Raw genomic sequence first — 21,160 nt, 5'->3', positions numbered from 1 at the left:
CCTTGGAGATCATTCCAGGCTAGAGGTGCAGACGTAGACACGAGGGAAGCATTTAGTGCAGTGGCACTGGCCCGGCCATCAGTCATTTCCATCCAGCAGCTCCCCAGTCATCTGTTCTGTCCACCGACAGTCATGGGGGCCTGGAACATCCCCGACATGGATAGAGGGAGGGAGTGCAGAGCAGAGCAAGCCGCAGCCCTGCCCTTAAAGAACACACAGGCCAGGCTGGAAAACATGACTAGAGACAAGAATAAGACCCCTGATAAGTGCCCTGGCGGGGGTGGCGAGGAAGGGGGGGCAGCATGCAGGGGGTCCAAAGGGATCTTACAAAAGAGATCCTTCACGGCACAGCCCTCCGTGATAAAATAATCCATCTGTCCCCCATCTGTGTGGCCTGAGTCAGGCTGCAATCCCCTAAGAACATAGGGACCTTTTAGGTTTATCACTGTATGTCCCCTGCACCTAGCACATAAGAGGCCATCAACAAATGTTTGTTGTTTCTTAAATAAAGTGCGAGTCACTTAATCTGGGTTGGATGGGGGAGGAAGAACAGAACAGGCATCAGACTCCCAAAGAAGGTGACAGTGGACCTGCAGGTACACACAGAGACACGGCCATGAGGACAGCATGAGCCAACACATGGAGATACGGGGAAGCAGGACTTACTCTGGGAACCACGACCAGGTCTGTGTGTCCAGAGACTGGGATGTGTCAGCAGGAGATTAGGCCCCATCAAGGAGCAGAACCCTTGTTATGCAGAGTTTGGGGATGAGATTTGGCATTGAGGCAACAAGGAACTACTGGAGAACCTTCTCCAGGGAAGAGTGAGGTCGTGCGATGCATTGGCATGGGGAGGACGGGCTGAACCCGAGAAATGGGCAGAGGCTGGAAACATCCTGAGAAGGAAGAGCGATGGAGTGGGTGACTGATAAGAAATGTGCAGTAGGAGATGGAGCAGCCCTCCATCTTCCGCTGAGATGGGGAACAGGGGGATAGTGAGTTCCACTTGCACGTCTGGGGCTGCCTTGCCTTATAGGTCCAGCGACAGGCTCGAAACTACTTTGCACATCTCTGCAATATCCACAGGCATAAATAACCATCGTACGTCCGCTCAACGAGAACGCGTTGTGTCAAGCTAAGAGCGGGTTGTGTAGTAGTCATGGACTGGCTGGGTCCCCGCCCTCATGGAGCTTCCATTCAGCTGGAGAAGACAAAGAGTTAACAAGTGAAGACATGACCCCTTCACACACAGTGATAAGTAACACAATTAAATAAAACCGGCTGCCCTGAGAGGGAATGACAGGAAGCACCCACCTTTGATGGTGTGGTCCAGGATGTCATGTCCAAGGAGGTGACATTGAAGTGGAAACCTGAAGAAGGCAAAGCATGAGCAGGGAAGGGTGATGGGTTCCAACCAAGACAAAAGCTCCGCAACAAGCAAAGGGTCGGCAACAGAGGAGGAGTTTATGTTTAATAAAAAGGGGGGTCAGTGTCCCCAGGCCGGTTAGAGAGAAAATGAACAATTCAAATGGGAAAGGGCCGGTGGCTTTGCTACTTTGCCCTTCACTTCCTAATAGACATCTTAATAAAAGTACTCGTCTCCAACCGCAAGGCAGCAGTAACCAAAAGGAATATCTGAGTATTGAATAATCTCTTACATTCACTACGATCAAACTGAAATCTGCTGCCTTGCCAGAGAAAAAGTGACTAATTGACATAACGTGACAGTCTCTGAAGAAGCTCATTTAATATCGGCAGGTTAATCAGCAGGCTAACAAAACAAGTTTTAGTTAAATACTTACAAGGAAAAATTTATCCTGTGCTTTGATGTTCAGTTCACTGGTTGTCAGGGAAGAAAAAAAAAAAAAAGAATGAGGGCAAATTTTAGAGGTTTCACTGTTTAAATAAGTGTCCCTTTTACCCACTTGAAAAATCTGACACTTATTGTTATTGAATTTTTTGTCATCTCGCTGCTCTTCTGTGAGATTGGAGGACTTGAATTTGTGCCACTTTTATTAACTGCTGTGCCATCGAGAAAGGCTTTAGCATCTTAGTTCCCTGGGAGAAGGGCCAGGTAATGGATGGATAATGTGTGACTCTGCTGGCTTGGTGTCCTGTGAATAAGAACGGGGTGAACAGCAGGTGCGATAGGTGACCCCGGATGGCAGGCTGCACAAGTGGTGTCTTGCTCTGCTGTTAAAGGGTGGTTGCCTTTTTTTTTTAGATATGACAGGGTTAAAGGTCAAGAATAATCAGGGTTTTGCTTCTTCTTTTTTTTTTTTTCCTTTTTTAACTTGTTAAAGATTTGTTCAAAGACAAAGATTTGTTCAAAATGCCTTGGCTTTAAGATTTATCCTTTCCTCTTCTCCTTTTCATGATGCCCCTGGTAAAGTCTTCATCAGAGTGTTCTGGAGATCAGAAAACTCAGCCTGAGACTTTCTCCAAGGCGGCGTTTATGTGGGGCTGACTCCAGCTCCAGCACGCTGTGCGAGTCATCACAAGGTTTATAGTTCTTGATCCTCATTGGTCCAGTCATCGCACCCTTCATCTTCTCCCCTCTGTCAATTTATGTTTGACCGCACATACGTTCAAGACCCCACTGTCCTATAGATTCTGCTTTGTCCTGGTCACATCTCTGGCTGCCCTCTCTCTGCTAACATGCTCGTGGCTTTCCAGCTTCGATCAGTCACGTTTGCTTTCTTGAATCCTCATCACCTTGACCTCTTGAAGCTTGATCGCTGGAAGAAACATGACACTGCCCTTCATGTTCATTGGTGACCTCCTAATCCTCAAGTCCAGCGCTGTTGGTCAAGCTTTGTCCTTCCCCTTTCTGGAACCTTCTGTAGTCATTTGTGTGCCTAGGACCCTGCTAGAAGCTGGAGGTACAGAAGCCAACTTACATATAAAATAATTGCGATACAATATGCTGAATGCAGTAACTAAGGTCCGCGTTACCTGTGGTTTAACACAAAATGGGGAGTTGTAGACGTTACCTTGCAGAATGAGAATGAGGGCAGATTTCAGAGAAGTGACCTTTCTTTAAACCACATTGCCTTGATTCTCTTTCCTCATGGTGGCTGCTTTTCAAGTCTTTCGTCATCTGCCAGTGTGGGCATACCGCGAGGCAAGGACTTAGCTGGCCCCTCTCCCCGTCCTACATACGGATTCCCACTCTCAAGTTCTGTTATCACTGTGGGATGGTTCACAGATGTATGGTTTTTGGCTCCATCTCTCTCTTGAAGTCACAATCTTGTCTCCTGTATATCCTCCTCATAGTTGCTATATTAGAGGGCTTCTCTCCCAGAGGACTACTGACATTTGTCCCACATTTGAGGTGGGACAGTTATTTGTTGTACAAGACTCTCTCACACAACTCAGGGCTGAAGCATCCCTGCCCCCAGGGCAGTAAGTGCCAGTAGTACCCCACAGATGTTCCTGAATCATGCCTCATCAGGTGGAACCAGCCCCATCATCGCCTTAAACTCACCCTACGTAAAATCAGACTGAACCTCTTTTCTCTAAACCAGTACCTTCTTCTGAAATAAGAATATCTTTCAAAAAGTTCATATTTCCTTAATCTTAACACCAAGGAGTCACCACTGACTTCCTTTCCGGTGTATTTACCTCTGCCTCTGTTATGTGACACGCCATGTTCATGGTCCTTCAAGTTCTGATTGCCCCATCCCTGGGTTTCCAGTCTCCTTCCCCTTATGGCACACAGCCCAGAACATCACATTGGCCATGCTTCTCACTCGCTTTAAAATCCACAGTAGCAGACTTCTACTGCAGGATTAAGGCTGCAAAGGTACCATAAAAGCTCTCCCCCATAAACATTTTTAAATGCATGAAAAAATATTTTTAAAAATCCTTTGAAATATATAATTGAGCTTGCATGAAAGTGAGGAGGATCCTTAGGGGCCAAAAATGAAACCAAACTGTGGACCAACAGCATTAATGTGTACTAAAAAGCCAGAAGCTGGCCTAAGGGCTTCTGCCACTTGCCTGCAACCTATGGCTTCAGTTTCCATGACAGTGGAGGAAGAAGGGGCCGTGCCAAGATGAGTTGCATCGAATGTCCCTTGATGGGCAACGGATTTCACAGGTCAACTGAAAAAAAAAAAGAAAGCTGAAAACCCACCTTGCAAAAGGGTAGCATAGAAGTTTTCACTGTCCACACATTGGCTTGAGGTAAAGAGAAAGAGAAATTATGCCTTGAAGCTGTGTAACAAAAGTCAGTTCCGATGCATGTTTACAGGTCTGTGTCACACTATTTGTATGGTTGGAAAAAAATCAAGCTAGAAATATATTCTAAAGAAGCTCCAGGTTGGTAATACCCCAGGTATCTGATAAAAGCAAATGGATTTCTCCAAAGAAGACACACAAATAGCCAACAGACTCATGAAAAAATGCTCTACATCCCTCGGCATCAGGGAAATACAAATCAAAAGCATAATGAGATACCACCTCACACTGGTCAGAATGGCTAAAACTAACAAGCCAGAAAATGACAGATGTTGGCGAGGCTGCAGAGAAAGGGGAACCTTCGTGCACTGTTGGTGGGAATGCAGACTGGTGAAGCCACTCTGGAAAACAGTATGGAGGTTCCTCAAAAAGTTGAAAATAGAGCTACTCTACTGGGTATTTACCCTGAAGATACAAATGTAGTGATCCTAAAGAGCATCTGCACCCCAATGTTTAGAGCAGCACTGTCCACAATAGCCAAACTATGGAAAGAGCCCAGATGTCCATCAACAGATGAATGGTTAAAGAAGATGTGGTATATGTATGTACTACTCAGCCATCAAAAAAAATGACAAGGATGGAACTAGAGGATATTACTAAGTCATTATTTTGTCTTATTTTTAATAAGTCAATCAAAAAAGATAATTATCATATGATCTCAAGTGTGGAATTTAGGAAACAAAACAGAGGATCAGAGAGGAAGAGAGGAAAAAATAAAACAAGACGAAATCAGAGACGAAGACAAACCATAAGAGGCTCTTAATCATAGGAAACAAACTGAGAGTGACTGGAGGGGAAGGAGGCGGGGGGACGGGGTAACTGGGTGATGGAAATTAAGGAGGGCACGTGATGAAATGAGCACGGGGTGTTATATAAGACTGATGAATCACTGACCTCTAACTCTGAAACCAAGAATACATTATATGCAATTAATTGAATTTAAGATTTTTAAAAAGCAAATGCAAATTATCTGAGAGGGACCCAACTTATGTGGGACCTCAGAAAATTCCCACAGATACATTTCCAAGGAACATCATCCCAAAGGCAAAAATAATCATGAAGTGTGTGAGGAAACAAGATGCTGTAATTGTGAGTCAATAGAAATAACTAATAGCATTTTCAGTCCTGCAAATACTTCAGATATTGAAATTATTGGATCAGGTTGGCTTTTTTAAGAGGAAGTTGAAAATATGATTAAGGAAGACACTAGCAAAACCAGTAAGTTGTCACCTGAAAAAGAACCAAATAAAAGTCATAGAAATCAAAAGGTAATCAAAATTAAAAGCATAAAGGCAGGGTAAAGTAGCAGTTTGTACCCAGCTGAAGTGAGAATGAAAGTGAAATGAAAAACAGATTCTGAAGGAATTTCCAAAATAATCTGCCCAGGGAGACAAAGAATTGTTAAATGTGAAAAAGAGGTTAAAAGTAAGGTATTGAGATCAATAACATCTAGTACATTATCTAATTGGAGTTCTGGAGAATAAAAGAAAAGAAGCAGAAGCCCTATTTTCAAGCTAATATGTTAGCTAAGAATTCACCAGAACTGAAGAAGATATGCAGATTCAGATTCAGATAAAGAGTCACAATGTATGCAAACAAGACGAGAAAAATGCCCAGCTAGACAGAAAGAAAATACAGATCACCTACAGAAAGAATGGATGTTAAGCTGACAGTTGACTTCTTGACAGTGGTAACCTACAGCCACTGGAATATTCTCAAACTGTTGGGGAAACATAACCATCGCCCTTGAAAATACCTGCCAGAAAACCATCTATTATGAATAGAGTCTAAATAAAGACATTTTTAGACAAACAAGAGTAACTGTAGATCGAGAAAAAATTTAAATTATTAAGTATATGGAGAAGCACCTTCAAAAGAACTTTCTGAGGTGATGAAAATGTTTGCTGTCCAGTATGGAAGCCACCCCTACACGAAGCTAGGGGACTGTGGAACTCAAGTTTGGTTTGATATCATTGTAATTCATTTGAATTTTTAATAGCTGCATGTAGCTATTGGCTACCTACTGGGCAACACAGATTAATTAGCATCATGGACAAGTGTGAGTTACTGAACACATATAGAACAATTAGAGAAAAAATTTTTCTCAAGTACCTATAAAGCATTTTTTATTATTAATTACAAACTGAACTCTAAAACGAATCTCAACAAATTTTAGATTGTTGGTATTATGTAGATTCTGTTCTCTGACCATGATCATAATAAATTTTAAAAACTGGGGCACCTGAGGTGATTCAGTCAGTTAAGTGTCTGCCTTCGGCTCGGATCATGATCCCGGGGTCCTGGGATTGAGCCCCTGAGTGGGGAGTCTGCTTCTCCCTCTCCCTCTGATGCTCCCCCTGCTTGTGTTCGCTCTCTCTCTTTCTCACTCTCTCTCTCTGTCAAGTAAATAAAATCTTTAAAAAAATAAAATAAAAATCAACTAAAAAGATACTTTTTAAAAATGACAGCGTAAAGTAAAACATACAATTAGAAATTTTAAGACACTTATAACTAGTCTCTGAGTCACAGAGAAGTTAATAATCAAAATTAGATAATACATATTACGAAATGAAAGTGACAATACCATTCAAAACATAAAAAATATTCTAGAAAGATATTTGGATAGAATTTATAGCCCTGAATTTATTTATTTATTTATTTATTTATTTATTTATTTATTTATTTGTCTTTTATTGGAGTTCAATTTTCCAACATAGAGCATATCACCCAATGCTCATGCCACCAAGTGCCCCCCTCAGTGCCCGTCACCCAGTCACCCCAACCCCCCACCCACCTCCCTTCCACTACCCCTTGTTTGCTTCCCAGAGTTAGGTGTCTCTCAAGGTCTATCACCCCCACTGGTATTTTAACTCATTTTCTCTCCTTTCCCCTTTATTCCCTTTCACTATTTTTTATATTCCCCAAATGAATGAGACCATATAATGTTTGTCCTTCTCCGATTGACTTACTTCACTCAGCATAATACCCTCCAGTTCCATCCACGTTGAAGCAAATGGTGGGTATTTATCATTTCTGATGTCTGAGGAATATTCCATTGTATACATAGACCACATCATCTTTATCCATTCATCTTTCAATGGATACCGAGGCTCCTTCCACAGTTTGGCTATTGTGGACTGAATGCATTTATTTTAAAATGAGAAAGGCTAAAAAACAAATTAGAAAGGCTAACAACTATTGAGCTAAGCATCTACCTTGAAAATTAGACAAAGGACTCTAGAGTATATCTAAGTATATCTAAAGAAAGTAGAACAGACAAAATAAATGTAAAAGTAGGAATTAATGAACTTTAAGTCAAACATAAAAAAGGTCAACAAAGGGCATCTGGGTGGCTTAGTCGGTTAAGCATCTGACTCTCGATTTTGCCTTAGGTCATGATCTCAGGGTTGTGAGATCCAGCCCTGTTTCGGGCTCCATGCTTCTAAATCTTAAAAAAAAAAAAAAACAAACAAACAAACAAAAAAAAAAAACTAAAGATCAGCACAGTTAATTCTTTGAAAAGATTAATAATATCTATACATTTCTAAATAGACTGTTTAGAAGAAAGGACGCTAACAGAAATAAGGGGGATATAAATACAGCTTTTCTGTAGGATTTTATTTTTTATTCATGAGAGATACAGAGAGGCAGAGACATAGGCAGACAGAGAATCAGGGTCCTCACAGGGAGCCTGATACGGGACTCGATCCCAGGACCCCAAGATCACACCCTGAGCCAAAGGGAGACGCTCAACCACTGAGCCACTTTATGGCCCATAAGTACAACTTTTTACCAATATATTTCAATGTTTAGATGTAACGGACACAATCATAGAAAATACAACATATAACTAAGTACAACAGATATGCAAGAACAGAAACATAAATGGATATGATCTTATAACAAAGACATTGTATTTTATTAGCCTGAGATAGTTTAGGAATAATTCCAATCTTATTCAATGATCAAACCATTCTTTGAGGCCAGTTTTAACTTGATACCAAAATATAGTGATAGGAACACATGGAGAAATGTCAGGCTGATGTCATTCATAAACATAGCAGCAAAAATTCAAAACAAATGAGCAAAGAATTAATATATGTTTATATAGATATATTTATCACAACAAAGTTGATTATTTTATAAGTACTATCATTTTTAAAATACCTATAAATGCAGTTTACCACATTAACAACTAAAAGGGGAAAAACATCATTTCATTAAATGCAGACAAAGCTTTGACTAGAATTAAATATAATGTTAAAAAACAATTAGCAGATACGAAATGGAAAGGGAACTACCTTAAACAACAAGATGAGATGCTTTTTAAGTGGGACAGTAACATTGCACTTAATAGTTCAACATTAAAAGCATTTTCCATAAAATCAATAAACATAGAGGAGACCCTCATCACCAATGTAGATTAGCTTTGAGCGGTAGGTCATAACCATTAAGACAGGAAAGAAGGTATAAAAATATACAGACTAGAAAGGAAGAAACAAACTAACATAATTCATAAATAAAAATGTATGCTTGGGAAAATTAAAATTGTCAATGAATTAATTAGTTGTGCTAATAGAGTTTAACAAGTTTCTGGATATAATACCAACATTAAAAATTTCAATCGTAGCTCTAGAGAAAATAGCACAAAGTGTTAGAATATGTTATGTTTAAAAGCATGCAACTTATGAATACACCTAACAAATATATGAAAGACTTCTACCAAGAAAATTGTAAATTTTACTGAAAAATATTTAAAAACATCTAAATGGACAGATTCATCATGATAGTAAATAGGGTAAGTGCATATTAGAAGTTTGTAAATTTTCCATTAGTTTATCTATTGATTTAAAGTAATTCAGTTTGAAAAAAAAAAGTAATTCAGTTTGATGTTTTGCCTGGATTTTCTTTTCCTTTTTCTTTTTAATTGAGGTGAAATTCATTCATGTAACATTAAGAGAAAATTTCTGTTCTATTCAGTGCATTCCCGGTGTTGAACGATCGCTCCTTGTGTCTGCTGGCAGAGGGCTGTCCTCATTCCCAAAGGGAACGCCAGTAAGCAGCTGCTGCCCATTCGTCCATCCCAGCCACTGGCAACCCAGTCTGTGTTCTGTCCCTGGGGACTTGCCTCTTCTGAATACAGAGTTAAGACCAAAAAACAAAAAAAACAAAAAACAAAAAAAAAAAAAATCAAATTGGATTCCTACAATACATCATTAACAAAAACTAATTCCAGGTGATTTAAAGAACTAAATGGAATGGTTAAAGGATGGCTGACTCTGTCAGTAGAGCATGAGACTCTTGAACTCAGGGCCATGAGTTCAAGCCCCATGTTGGGTGCAGAGTTTACTTGAAGAAAATAAAAAATAAACAGAAATAAACAGAAATGGTGAAACTTTAAGGTCTTCATTAAAAAAAAAGTAGACAAAAATATTTTTTATCATTTCAACAATAAATCATGAGGGAAATGTTAAATTTACCTAAAAAATAAAATTAAGAATGTTTCCTTTCCTTATTATCACCACCATAAAAAGTAAAATCTGTGGAGTGCTTGAGCAGCTCAGTCGGTTAAGCATCTGACTCTTGATTTCAGCCTCAGGTCGTGACCTCAGGGTCATGAGATAGAGCCCTACATCGGGTTCCATGCTCAGGGCAAAGTTTGCTTGAGATTCTCTCTCTCCCTCTTGCTCTGCCCCCTCTCCCTGGCTGCACCCTCTTTCTATCTCTCTCTAAAATAAATAGAACCTTTTTTTAAGTAAAATTTACAATATTACAATTATTAAAAGATTATCCTAAGTATTTTCTACTAGTCAATAAAACAAAAAATCCTTTTTTTTAAAAAAAAAAGGAAATATAAATGAATAAACACGGAGAGGCAAACAATCTTACAAGTAATCAGTGAAGTATAACTAAAAACAAAAAAAGGTACTCCTTGTCATTCACCAATTGTCACAAGTTAACAGCATAATACCAAGGGTTGTCAAGGATTTTGAAATTTTATAGACTGCTGGTAGGATTCTGCATTCATACAAGTGCTTGGAAAAACAATTTCAAAATGCACAAACCATATGACCCAACAATTCCCCTATAGAGGATCATGCTCAAAACCCTGAGACATTTTCACACAGCATGTTGAAATAGCAAAAAACTAGACACAGCCCGATGTTGCTTACTCTTAGAATAAAGTATGATACACCCAAAGAGTAACACACCATAATAACAATGATAATAGATAAGCTAAGTACAAGTCTATTTCATTATTCTTTATACCTTATATAAATTTGTAGTTCTGTGTGTAAAAATATTTTAACTTCTAAAATTTTATTTTATTCACTTGTTTATTTATCTGAGAGAGAAATACATGCATGAGCAGGGAGAGGGGCAGAGGGAGATGGGGGGGTGGAGAAAGTATCCTCAAGCAGATTACCTGCTGAGCACAGAGCTGGACACAGGGCTCCATCCCGGGTGCCTAAGTGACCTGAGCTGAAATCAAGAGTCAGCCACTTAACCGACTGAGCTACCCAGGCACCCATTAACATCTAAAAATTTTTATATTTGACTCCCCATTATTTAAAAACTTAAGTGCAAACACCATCAAAGTACCCAAAACCATTTTTCCAACCATAAGTTCTGCTTCTCTAAACTGCTGCCACCAGCTTAACTGACTACTCCATAGTTCCAGAAAAAAAGTCAGGTGTTTTCTGGCTTCATACCTTGGCCCAGCCATTCACGAGATGCTGAAATGCTCAGATCTTCATCCTGGTTTTCTAGATCTCACCCTTCCATCAAAGCTGCAGTCATACCTGCCTCCTTATGGAGGCCCTCCAGTCCACCCTTATCCTTGGTAATTGTTTCTTTCTCCAGAATCCTATGGGACTCATTGCCTGAACCACTCTTAAGACATCTAGTGTGTATTTTTTCCATCTTATTATCTGTATGCCCTATTAGGTACCACGGCATAAAACTTTCATAATTGTAAATTAGTGAACATAGTCTTTCCACTAACTCAGAAGTTTAGATTGGGAGTCAAGTGTTCACCCTTATTCCCCAAATTCTCTCTCCAGCACTAAAAAAACGTGCTTGTTGATTCTGTAGCATGCCATTTCAGTTGCAAAGCAATATTTTGCTACTAATTTAAGAAGTTATAGTTGTCCTCTAAGTATAAAACAAGCTGAGGTGCATCTATTATCTATCAATCAACAAAAGTCAAGGCACAGGATACCAAGTGTTTCAACATAAATGATGGGTCTGGCCTAAGACACATTTTAACCAAAAAAAAAAAAAAAGTTTTTAATGGAAAATAAAAAAAAAACAGCAGCCGGTACTCAATCAAATCGTCATCCCTGACATCTAGTTTAATTTCCTCTTTCTTTGTTTTATAATTAGTAAAAGAAATATTTAAAATAAGTGGTCAGGGTTTTTCTAGTGAAAAAGACTAGAAAAGTATATTACAAAATTCTACAAATAGTACGTGGTTGCATTTGATCACTTTGGTATTACTAGTCACATTTTTTCCTGGGGCCATGGTACTGAAGAATTAGCCAGAGTGACAAAGGGGGTCAGGAACCCCAGGACCTCTACAGAAACTGAGGCCAAGTTAACAAAGAGCACGTTGGCCTCTTCCATTCTCTTTAATACAGCTCCCGTCTGATCTGTCACTTCAATTCCATTCAAATTAATAAAATCTAATTCATTTGAATAGGATTCAAAGTGATTTGATTCAGTTCAATCAAATTCTGCTCAGTGGAATCAGCCCTTGATTGAAATCTATTAAGTTCAGCTCAATAAAATAAATTTAAATATTATGCATTAAAATTAATTTTTAATTAACTAACATTTCAGTTCAGGTCCATTTTGATCTGAACTTCCATTCTCCACTTCTAAATTTGGTCCCTATTCAAATTAATAAAATATCATAGAATCCAACGTAATCCTGAAAGATGCACCATGAGGCTAATCAACCGCATTCATTTCTATTCATCCCTAATCAAATGAGTTTAGTGACATTCAATCACAAAACGATAAATGCCCACCTTTAACTACCATATTGAATGTTTATATTATAGCTTCAAAATCATGAGTTTTCTCAACTTCACAACACTGTAGTAGGAACTCTATGGGACTTTGTGGATTCATTCTTTGTTTGGTCTTTATATTAGCATAGAAAACAAAAGAGAATATTGTTATCTGCTTTAATAAGCTGGTTTCACAAAATTTATAGGCAGCTTGAGATGATAGGCCTTTGTGTCTGTGGAATGCCAAGATACATGTTGCTTATTTTTATTTTTAAAGTTCTTGATCTAAATAGTAAAATACAGACATTTGGACTCAGAACCACAGCTATGAAAGTGGAAAAGAAAAAAAAAAAAAGAGATTACAATGACTACATTATTCTGAAAAAAAAAAAAAAAAAACTGGAAATTTTAAATGGAGGTGTTACTGTACCAAACACCATCATCACCTTTTCATACCTTACCTAGATTAGTATTCTAATGGGACCCAGACACTGACCTCTCAGTATTCTATGAACTAAAGCCACAGTGTCATTGCCTCAGGTCAGCGTAGGCAGACGTGTCTGATGATAAGGATCATCGGGGCATTAGTGACCAGGTCCCCAGATCACCCTGAGATTCTTATTCTATAGATCTGATTTTGTAGGCCAGGGAATCTAGAGAGTTGGGTAAGAGCCTCGGTTGGAACTTCTCTTAGGTAAACTGGAAACTCTTGTCTATACGAACGTCCTGCCAGAGGGAAGAAACAGCAGCAATCACTCCATGACCTCACCTCCCAGCCCTCATCTTTCTATGACAATCCCGAGACTGCCATGGTCCAGTTCTTAGAAGTGATTGCATGGGGACAGACTCTCCATGATGAAGAAGAGAGACTGCCTATATTTCAGCCAGAGAGAACTCTAGAACTGGCGGCCTGTTTCTTTTTCTGGTGCCTTGGACAAGGGGAGCTGTCAGCAATAGCAGTAGCTGGGATTGTACACGTGGCATCCTGCAGGATGAATAGGAGAATCTGACCCACTTAAGCTTCCAATTTATTGCTATCAAATTATCTAGAGGGCTCTCTAGTAGCTACAGCACCTTCAAATTTCCTCTTTGCTCCAGCCCAGCCCAGAATTGATTTTAAGGTTTTACCTTCCTTCTCCTCTAGATTATCTGCACTGCAAGGAAGATTCTCACAGGCACAGAGGGCTTTGTACGGACAACCTAGAATTACACCAATTAAAGATGTCTCATATTCTTTGTGCCTTGGCATGGAGTACTGCAATCAGACCAGAGTAGTCAGCCGAAATTGGTGTAGTGACGGTTGAAAAAGATTCAGTGGTACTTTGGTGAAGACAGAACGGAGGAAAAAATGGGAGATTTTTCAGAGTAGGAGTCACTTCTTTAGAAAGCAGATCCATCCTGCACTGTAGGAGGCTTCAAGCATCCAGGATGCTGCCAGAGGTGGGAGGATGGGGAGCAGTCAGGTGGCTGCCAGCAGGGGGGCACTGAGCAGAGCCTCTGAAAGGCAAGTTTCTCCTGCAGTTGTACTTGCTCTGCTTCCCCTGTTGAAAAGCCCCCTGTGATTCTCTAACAAAAGTTGTACATAAATGGATAGTAGTAGACAAAAAAAAAAAAAAAAAAAAAAAACTAGGTTTCGTCCAGCTGAAAATATGCTTTTAAGTTTTCATTTTGGAGATTATAAAGCCTTGTGGTATGTTTTAATAACCTCTAGAAGCGGATGACACAGAACTAATTAAACATCCCAGTGACCAGACTGGGTCTTCTCTTAGAGCGTGCCACCACAACATTTATTTAAGCAGACGATCAAGGCAGTTTGTGCAGTCCAGAAGTTTTAAAGAACACATTTTGAAAATCACACAGGTGTACCATATTCTCATCAAGAGGTCCCCATGTGCTTGTCCTTGGGTGGGGAAAGTGGCAGTTCTCTCAGTTTCTTCAAGTCCTGAAAAACAGGTAGCCTCTTTCCCTTCCTCCTTTGCCAGTTAGTCCCCCAAACACTAATAAACCCTTCAGCCTAATGAAACTTGATCTTGAGTACAAACAGTGTAGTGATTGTTTTTAATTTGATCAGTATCTGATGGTTCTAATACAATGCGCCTTGCTTTGATAATTTAGCTTCTAGTCAACTTTGAGTATGACTTATCATTAATAATCTGGTCCCAGTGGTTACACCTACTGAATATAATGAACAGAAATCTTCAGATTTTGAGGTAACAGAAGTTCTTGAGCCCTTGGCCCGGGATAACTAAATTATTTCTCTTCTAACCACTCCTTCCTCTTGTCTTTTGAAAGTCTTTCCATTTTTATCACCTTTAACTGTTTTTCCCCAGAGCCAATTAACAGGTAAATAATGATTTGTAAAGCAAAGTGGAGCACTTCATTAGCATAGCACTGGAATAAGGCAATTCTTCATTCAATGCAAATTGAACCATTTTCTTGCTGAATATAAAATATATGCCAAATTAATAATTTATTTTAGTTACAGTAATTTGATTTAACCAAATGTGCCAATGCTAATAACAAAAGGGTGCAATTTGCTTTCTTCCCTAGAATATGCGTTTCTTACTGGCATTCTTTTGTTCATGGCAGATGGGAAAAGTTAAACATTTTGTACTGGGCTTAACATATTTTCTTTGGAAGAACAAAAGAATTTCCATCTGGCGTCTCTTAACTGGGAGCAGCAGCCATATGGGCTATATATGACTTGAGTCAAAGGTGAGGGATGGGGGAAGAACTGGGAATTTCAGCCACTCTTACCTGGTTACTAGCGTGTCACCTCCTTATACTGAAAGGAGGAAATGTCACTGCAGATCATCATGCTGGATCCCACCCTGGTATCTAATAAGAGTCCCTCCCTATAGGAACTGAGGGTTTGCCATGTAGGATTGGTTCAGAGGTTAGATCCCACACTGAGTTTAGGCCTCCTGCTGGAACACCTACTACCCAAGCAACATGACAAAGAAGCTTCCTCTCTGGGGGCTTCTTCATACTCCCTGCAGGTGCTGTTAGGAGCCAACAGGCTCTCTTGTCCATTTCCCCTACCACAGATTTCTCAAAGTCACATGCTAAAGGAGAGTCTGATAATTCCCTTGCTCCTTTTACTGGCATCGTTCTGATTTTTATAAAGAATATTGAGACACATTCAACTGCTCTCGTTCATGCAATTTACCATCACTGTCTATAATGAAAATATAACAATGTTAGATTGTTTCTCTTGGTTGCTTAAAGAAGTAATTTGAAACTGAGCTAAGGTTTGAGGTATATACTCTTCTAGAGGCTGTTTGAATGACAGATAGAACAAGGGACTTTCCTGTTAGACATTCTGTTAACCCTCAGTTCTGCATATGTCTGGTTTGTTTCCTCCTCTCCACCAAGTATGTTAGTATCTCTTAGTTTCCAAAACAATGATAGTAACCAAAATTTCCTTTGAGGGAAAGAATTTAGCCTTAAGTCACCTTGAAGAGATGCAGTGTGATAAATAGATGTGATAACCAGTCTAGGTCATGTTTCTACATTTTTGGGGTCAAGTTGTGGTCTGGAAGGCCCCAGGGGCATTTGCAAGTTCAGCACGGTGCTGTCCACCTTTGCCCTCTTCCTATAATGTGGCATAGTGATAGAATCAACAGAGACTTTGTTCAGCTTATTGGCCAGATGGCCTGGCTCAGATTTTATAGTTTCCATAAATGGAATTTTTCAAGCCTAGTTTTTTTGAAACTTTTGACTGCATCAAAAGAAAACAGGAGTTTATTTTTGGTCATGCTTCCAATTCTAGAAAGCATCTCAGTTTAGATGCTTTACTCTTTACCTTGATGGAAAGAGAAGGAAGGAGCAAATAAACAAGCAAACAAATAAACAAAAACACCTTGAGTATAGAAAGCAAATACAGCTCCCTTTATTCTGGAACATGGCCCAGATAGGCAAAAGATAGGGTTTCAGACCGGATCTTTATTTCAAAGAGCTGGCTCTTCCTCCCTTCAGAACAGGATACTGAAATTCCCCTTTCTACTGTTTACCATATCAAATCAAATATATTTTTTTAAAATTCTTCTGCTATAAATGATCCTGCAAAGGGAAAAAAATAACTTTTCCAAATTAAGTCAACACAACTGGAAAATCTAGAGATGTGTATGAAGTAAGAGACTAACTCTTTTCCGAGTTCAAAGTGTTTGCTCATTTATTGTATCAAGCCTGAACCTCCCAGGAGGGTTTCAGACTCTAAACTGCCCACCCCAAAAGCAATCCCATGTACAATTTCACCAAAAAGCCTAATATATCTAGCAATAAAACTAACCAAGGAGGTGAAAGACTGATACTCTGAAAGCTGTAAGACATTATTAATAAAAGATACTGAAGACAACTCAAGCAAATGGGAAGATATACCATGCTCATGGATTAGAAGAATTAATGTTCATATTACCCAAAGCAATTTACAGATTCAGTGCAATCTCTCTCAAAAAACCAGCAGCATTTTTCACACAACTAAAACAAATAATCCTAAAATTTGTATGGAGCCACAGAAGACCCCAAATAGCCAAAGCAATCTTGAGAAAGAAGAACAAAATTGAAGGTATCACAATCCCAAATTTTAACATATGTTAGAAAGCTGTAGTAATCAAAACAGTGTGATAGTATTGCAAACACGCGCACACACCACACACACACACACACACACACACAAGACACAGATCAATGGAACAGAATAGAGAGCCCAGAAATAAACCCACTCATATATTCAATTAATCTACCACATAGAAGGCAAGAATATACAATGAGGAAAAGACAGTCTCTTCAATAAAAGTTGTTGGAAGAATTGGACAGCTACATGCAAAATAATGAAACTGGATTATCTTTTTACACCAAACATAAAAATAAAATGGACTAAAGACCTAAATGTAAGACATGAATCCTTAAAATTACTAATAGAAAACATAGCCAGTAATCTCTAGAATATCAGCCTTAGTGACATATTTAGGGATATGTCTCTTCAGGCAAGAGAAATAAAAGCAATAATAAACTATGGGGACCACACCAAAATAAAAAGCTTTTGCACAGCAAAGGAAACCATCAACAAAATGAAAAGGCAATCTATTGGCTGGGAAAAGATATGTACAAATGATAAGTCCAATAGGCACTAATATCCAAAATATACAATTTGTACAACTTAACACCCCTCCCCAAAAAAAACACAAATAATCTGATTAAAAATGGGCAGAGGATGGGAATAAGACATTTTTCTGAAGAAGACACACAGATGGCCAACAAACACATGAAAAGAAGCTCAGCATGACTCATCATCATCATCATCATCATCATCATCATCAGGGAAATGCAAATCAAACCACAAGGAGATATCACTTCATGCCAGTCAAATGGCTATTATCAAAAAGGAAAAAAATAACAAGTGGTGGCAAGGATGTAGAGAAAAGGAAACACTTGTATATTGTTGGTGGGAATATAAATTAGTGTAACCACTGTGGAAAACAGTATGGAGGTTCCTTTAAAAATTAAAAATAGAAATACCGGGGATCCCTGGGTGGCTCAGCAGTTGAGCATCTGCCTTCAGCCCAGGGCGTGATCCTGGAGTCCCAGGATCGAGTCCCACATCAGGCTTCCTGCATGGAGCCTGTTTCTCCCTCTGCCTGTGTCTCTGCCTCTTTCTCTCTTTCTCTCTCTCTGTGTCTCTCATGAATAAATAAATAAAATTTTAAAAAAAGTAGAAATACCATATGATCCAGTAATTCCACTATGGGATATTTACACAAAGAAAACAAAAATACTAACTTGAAAAGATACATGCACCCCTGTGTTTATTGCAGCATTATTCATAAAAGCTAAGATATCGAAGCAACACAAGTATCCATCAACTGATGAATGGATAAAGAAGATGGTGTGTGTGTGTGTGTGTGTGCATGTGTGTAATGGAATATTACTCAGCCATAAAAAATAATAATGAGATCTTGCCATTACATCAACATGGATAGACCTAAAGGATCTTATGCTAAACAAAACAAGTCAGAGAAAGACAAATCGCATATGATTTCATTTATATGTATAAAAAACAAAACAAATGAACAAACAAAAAACCAGAGTCATAAATCCAAAGAACAGACTGGTGGTTGCCAGAAAGGAAGGGAGTAGGAGATGGTTGGACTAGGTGAAAGGGATGGAGAGGTACAAACTTCCAGTTATAAAATAAATAAGCCATGAAGATGAAAAGTAGAGCAGAGGGAATACAGTTAATAATATCGTAGCAATGTTGTATGCTGACAGATGGGACTGCACTTACTATGATGAGCACTGAGGAAAAGAATTGTTGAATCAATATGTTGTACACCTGAAACTAATATAACATCGAATGTCAACTATACTTCAATAATAAAAATAGTTTATCTTAAAAAAAAAAAAACCTATCAGTGTATCTAAGACAGTACTACAGCAGTTTTCATGCAATTCCAGAATGGCTCTTGCCTCATTTTTATTTCTGAGAACTTGAACAGATACTAGGACAAGTGTGTACCTAACATCCCAAAGTGTGGGTGTTCTAGCTGTAGACCCAAAGATTCTAATTGACTTGCCTTCTTGCCTTCCTACATGGCACCACCCCGAAAAGATTCTACTCCTTCCCAGCTTCCTGCAAGAGAAGGTGTTCCTAGGACATCCCCTTCTCCCCTTTCATTCCCTCCCCTACCTGCTGTTACCTGGCTTTTTCTTGCCATCATTCACCTGCAACTGATTTCAATCTCCTGTGACCTTCTAGCTGTCAAATTAAAAGTTGAGATTCTCATCTTCATGGACTTCACTGTGAAATCTGGCAATTCTGAATACGCTGTCTTTTGGAAGCTCTTTGCATATTTTCCTCCACCCTCTCTGACTACTCCCTCTCTTGGCCTCCATGATGCCCATCTGCCTCTCTTTTACATCTCCAAATGCTCTTGTAATCCAAGAGATTCCAATGGCATCTCTTCTGCTATCAATATTTTCTCATTTATCTTCATGGTTCCTAAAATGGGATTTTCGGCCCAAAGAATGTTCCTAAGACCCAGACTTCTATGGCCAATTGCCTATTTTAGATATCAAATTCACCATCTTTTCTTCAACATTCCCTAAACTTCTTGTCTTCCTACCTACCCTGTTATCTGCCTTGGTTTAACACATCACCCAAGCCAGAAGCCTGGGTTTACTCCATAACACCTCCTTCCTACCTTCCCTCCCACCCTAATCCCAGCAATCCTACACTAATTATACCTCATTAATCTCTTTCTAGTTTTTTTTTTCCTTTCCATTACCACTGCTAATTTATTGTTTCATTCTGTATTAACATAGGAGCATCACATCTAGCTTCCCTGACTTCATCCCCCCAAAATCTTTCATTTACTGTGTAGATCTTTAAAATACAAATTTTATAATTCCCTGTGTGAAATCATTTAATTGGTTCACATTACTTACAGGAGGAAGTTCCATCTCTTTATGTTGGGAGGATATAAACACTGGAAAACAAAAATAAACCAGTGCAAAGTAATTTCTCACTTGGACAAAGAATTTTTTCTGTGATACCCTCACCTACGATTAATTACTACCTACTCCTGCTACCCTTTCTTTCAAACATACCTCCTCAGACTGATTTTACCATATTCTACCTCTATACTCCTACATATAGAGGAGTTTTCCATATAGAACTTTACCTCTCTGACTTTTACATTCTGCTTCCTCTGCCTACAAACCTTTAGCTCTCCTACATCCCTATTCACCTGGGTAATGCCCATTCAACCTTTGGCACATAACTCAAATATTTTACCTCCTGTGAGAAAGTTTCCTTCATGACCTCCTTTCCCTCACTCAGGCTCCTGTGTGTCATAAATCTTATTAAGCTCAATCTGTATCATTTTCCTCCATCACCCTGCTGAGTTTCTTATAATATTTGACACACAATAGAAATTCAAGTGATATCTGATGATTGGTTGGTTGAACATGTGAATATATGAGAGAATATTAGGCCAAATAATAAAGGCAAGTTTATTATATAAGAACATTTTATGATTTCTCATGAGATACAGTGTTGAACTTCTGGTTTGGGAGCAAATCTGGGGTGTGATTGAAAGAACTCCTTTAGCTTTCTAGACCTCAGTTTCCTTACCTGTAAAATAAGGAAATCAGACTAAGACACAATGAGGGTCATTTGGCTCTGATAGTTTATGATCCCTCAGACTATCACTTCATGGAAAAGCACAGCTAGCCATGAACTTAGTTGTAATTTACAGAATCAGTGCACCATCTATATGCCTTCATCGTGAATGTCCCCAGCTGGCCAGCCCATCTACTGAGTAGACACCTAAGTTTCTGAAACTTGAATGTCAAAGCTTCTTCCAAGGAAAGAGGTACCTATCCTGGTGGGAAGACTTGAGCTTACCATTCCCCATTGTATTTTTTATTAAATATTCCTATTATTGAAAAACATGTACTTTGTAAGAGGGTAAAGTGAAGTTCAGCCTACTGGAGAATGATGTTGCCTCTGGGGACAAGATTGTATGGATGATATCAATGTGGTCAAGCCTAATCTACCTCATTGTGTCTTTCTCCTTTCTCGTAGATGGAAGCCCTTACACCTGGTGGGTCGGCAAAGCCAACGAGAAGCACTACTACTGGGGTGGCTCCGGGCCCGGGATTCAGAAGTGCGCCTGCGGCATTGAGCGGAACTGCACAGATCCCAAGTACTACTGTAACTGTGATGCAGACTACAAGCAGTGGTGAGTGCAAGTTCCCCTCCCAGTGTGCCTTTAGGTCAGACTCATTTGCTAGAAGAGAACATTTGAAAATTGCTGAAATAGTAAGACGATGGGTTAGCGGTGTCTGGGAGCTGACCCAGGTGACAAATGTCAGGAACAAACTGAAGAATATAAAAGCAG

The 21,160-nt window shown here is 39.2% G+C and overlaps 1 protein-coding gene across 4 annotated transcripts in view; it reads left to right on the top strand.

Annotated features, from left to right (window-relative positions):
• CNTNAP2 (contactin associated protein 2) overlaps positions 1-21,160 on the top strand; it is a 1,981,926-nt gene that overhangs the window by 1,532,026 nt on the left and 428,740 nt on the right. For all 4 annotated transcript variants that reach the window (XM_025433996.3, XM_035700120.2, XM_035700122.2 and 1 more), the window contains one exon: positions 20,845-21,001. In XM_025433996.3, the coding sequence (XP_025289781.1) occupies positions 20,845-21,001 (157 nt within the window). The remainder of the gene's footprint in view (positions 1-20,844; positions 21,002-21,160) is intronic.

Source organism: Canis lupus, chromosome 16 (genome assembly GCF_003254725.2).
Source record: "Canis lupus dingo isolate Sandy chromosome 16, ASM325472v2, whole genome shotgun sequence".
NCBI lineage: Eukaryota > Metazoa > Chordata > Mammalia > Carnivora > Canidae > Canis > Canis lupus.
The sequence above is the reverse complement of the archived record's forward strand: the minus strand, read 5'-3'. Positions and strand labels throughout refer to the sequence as shown.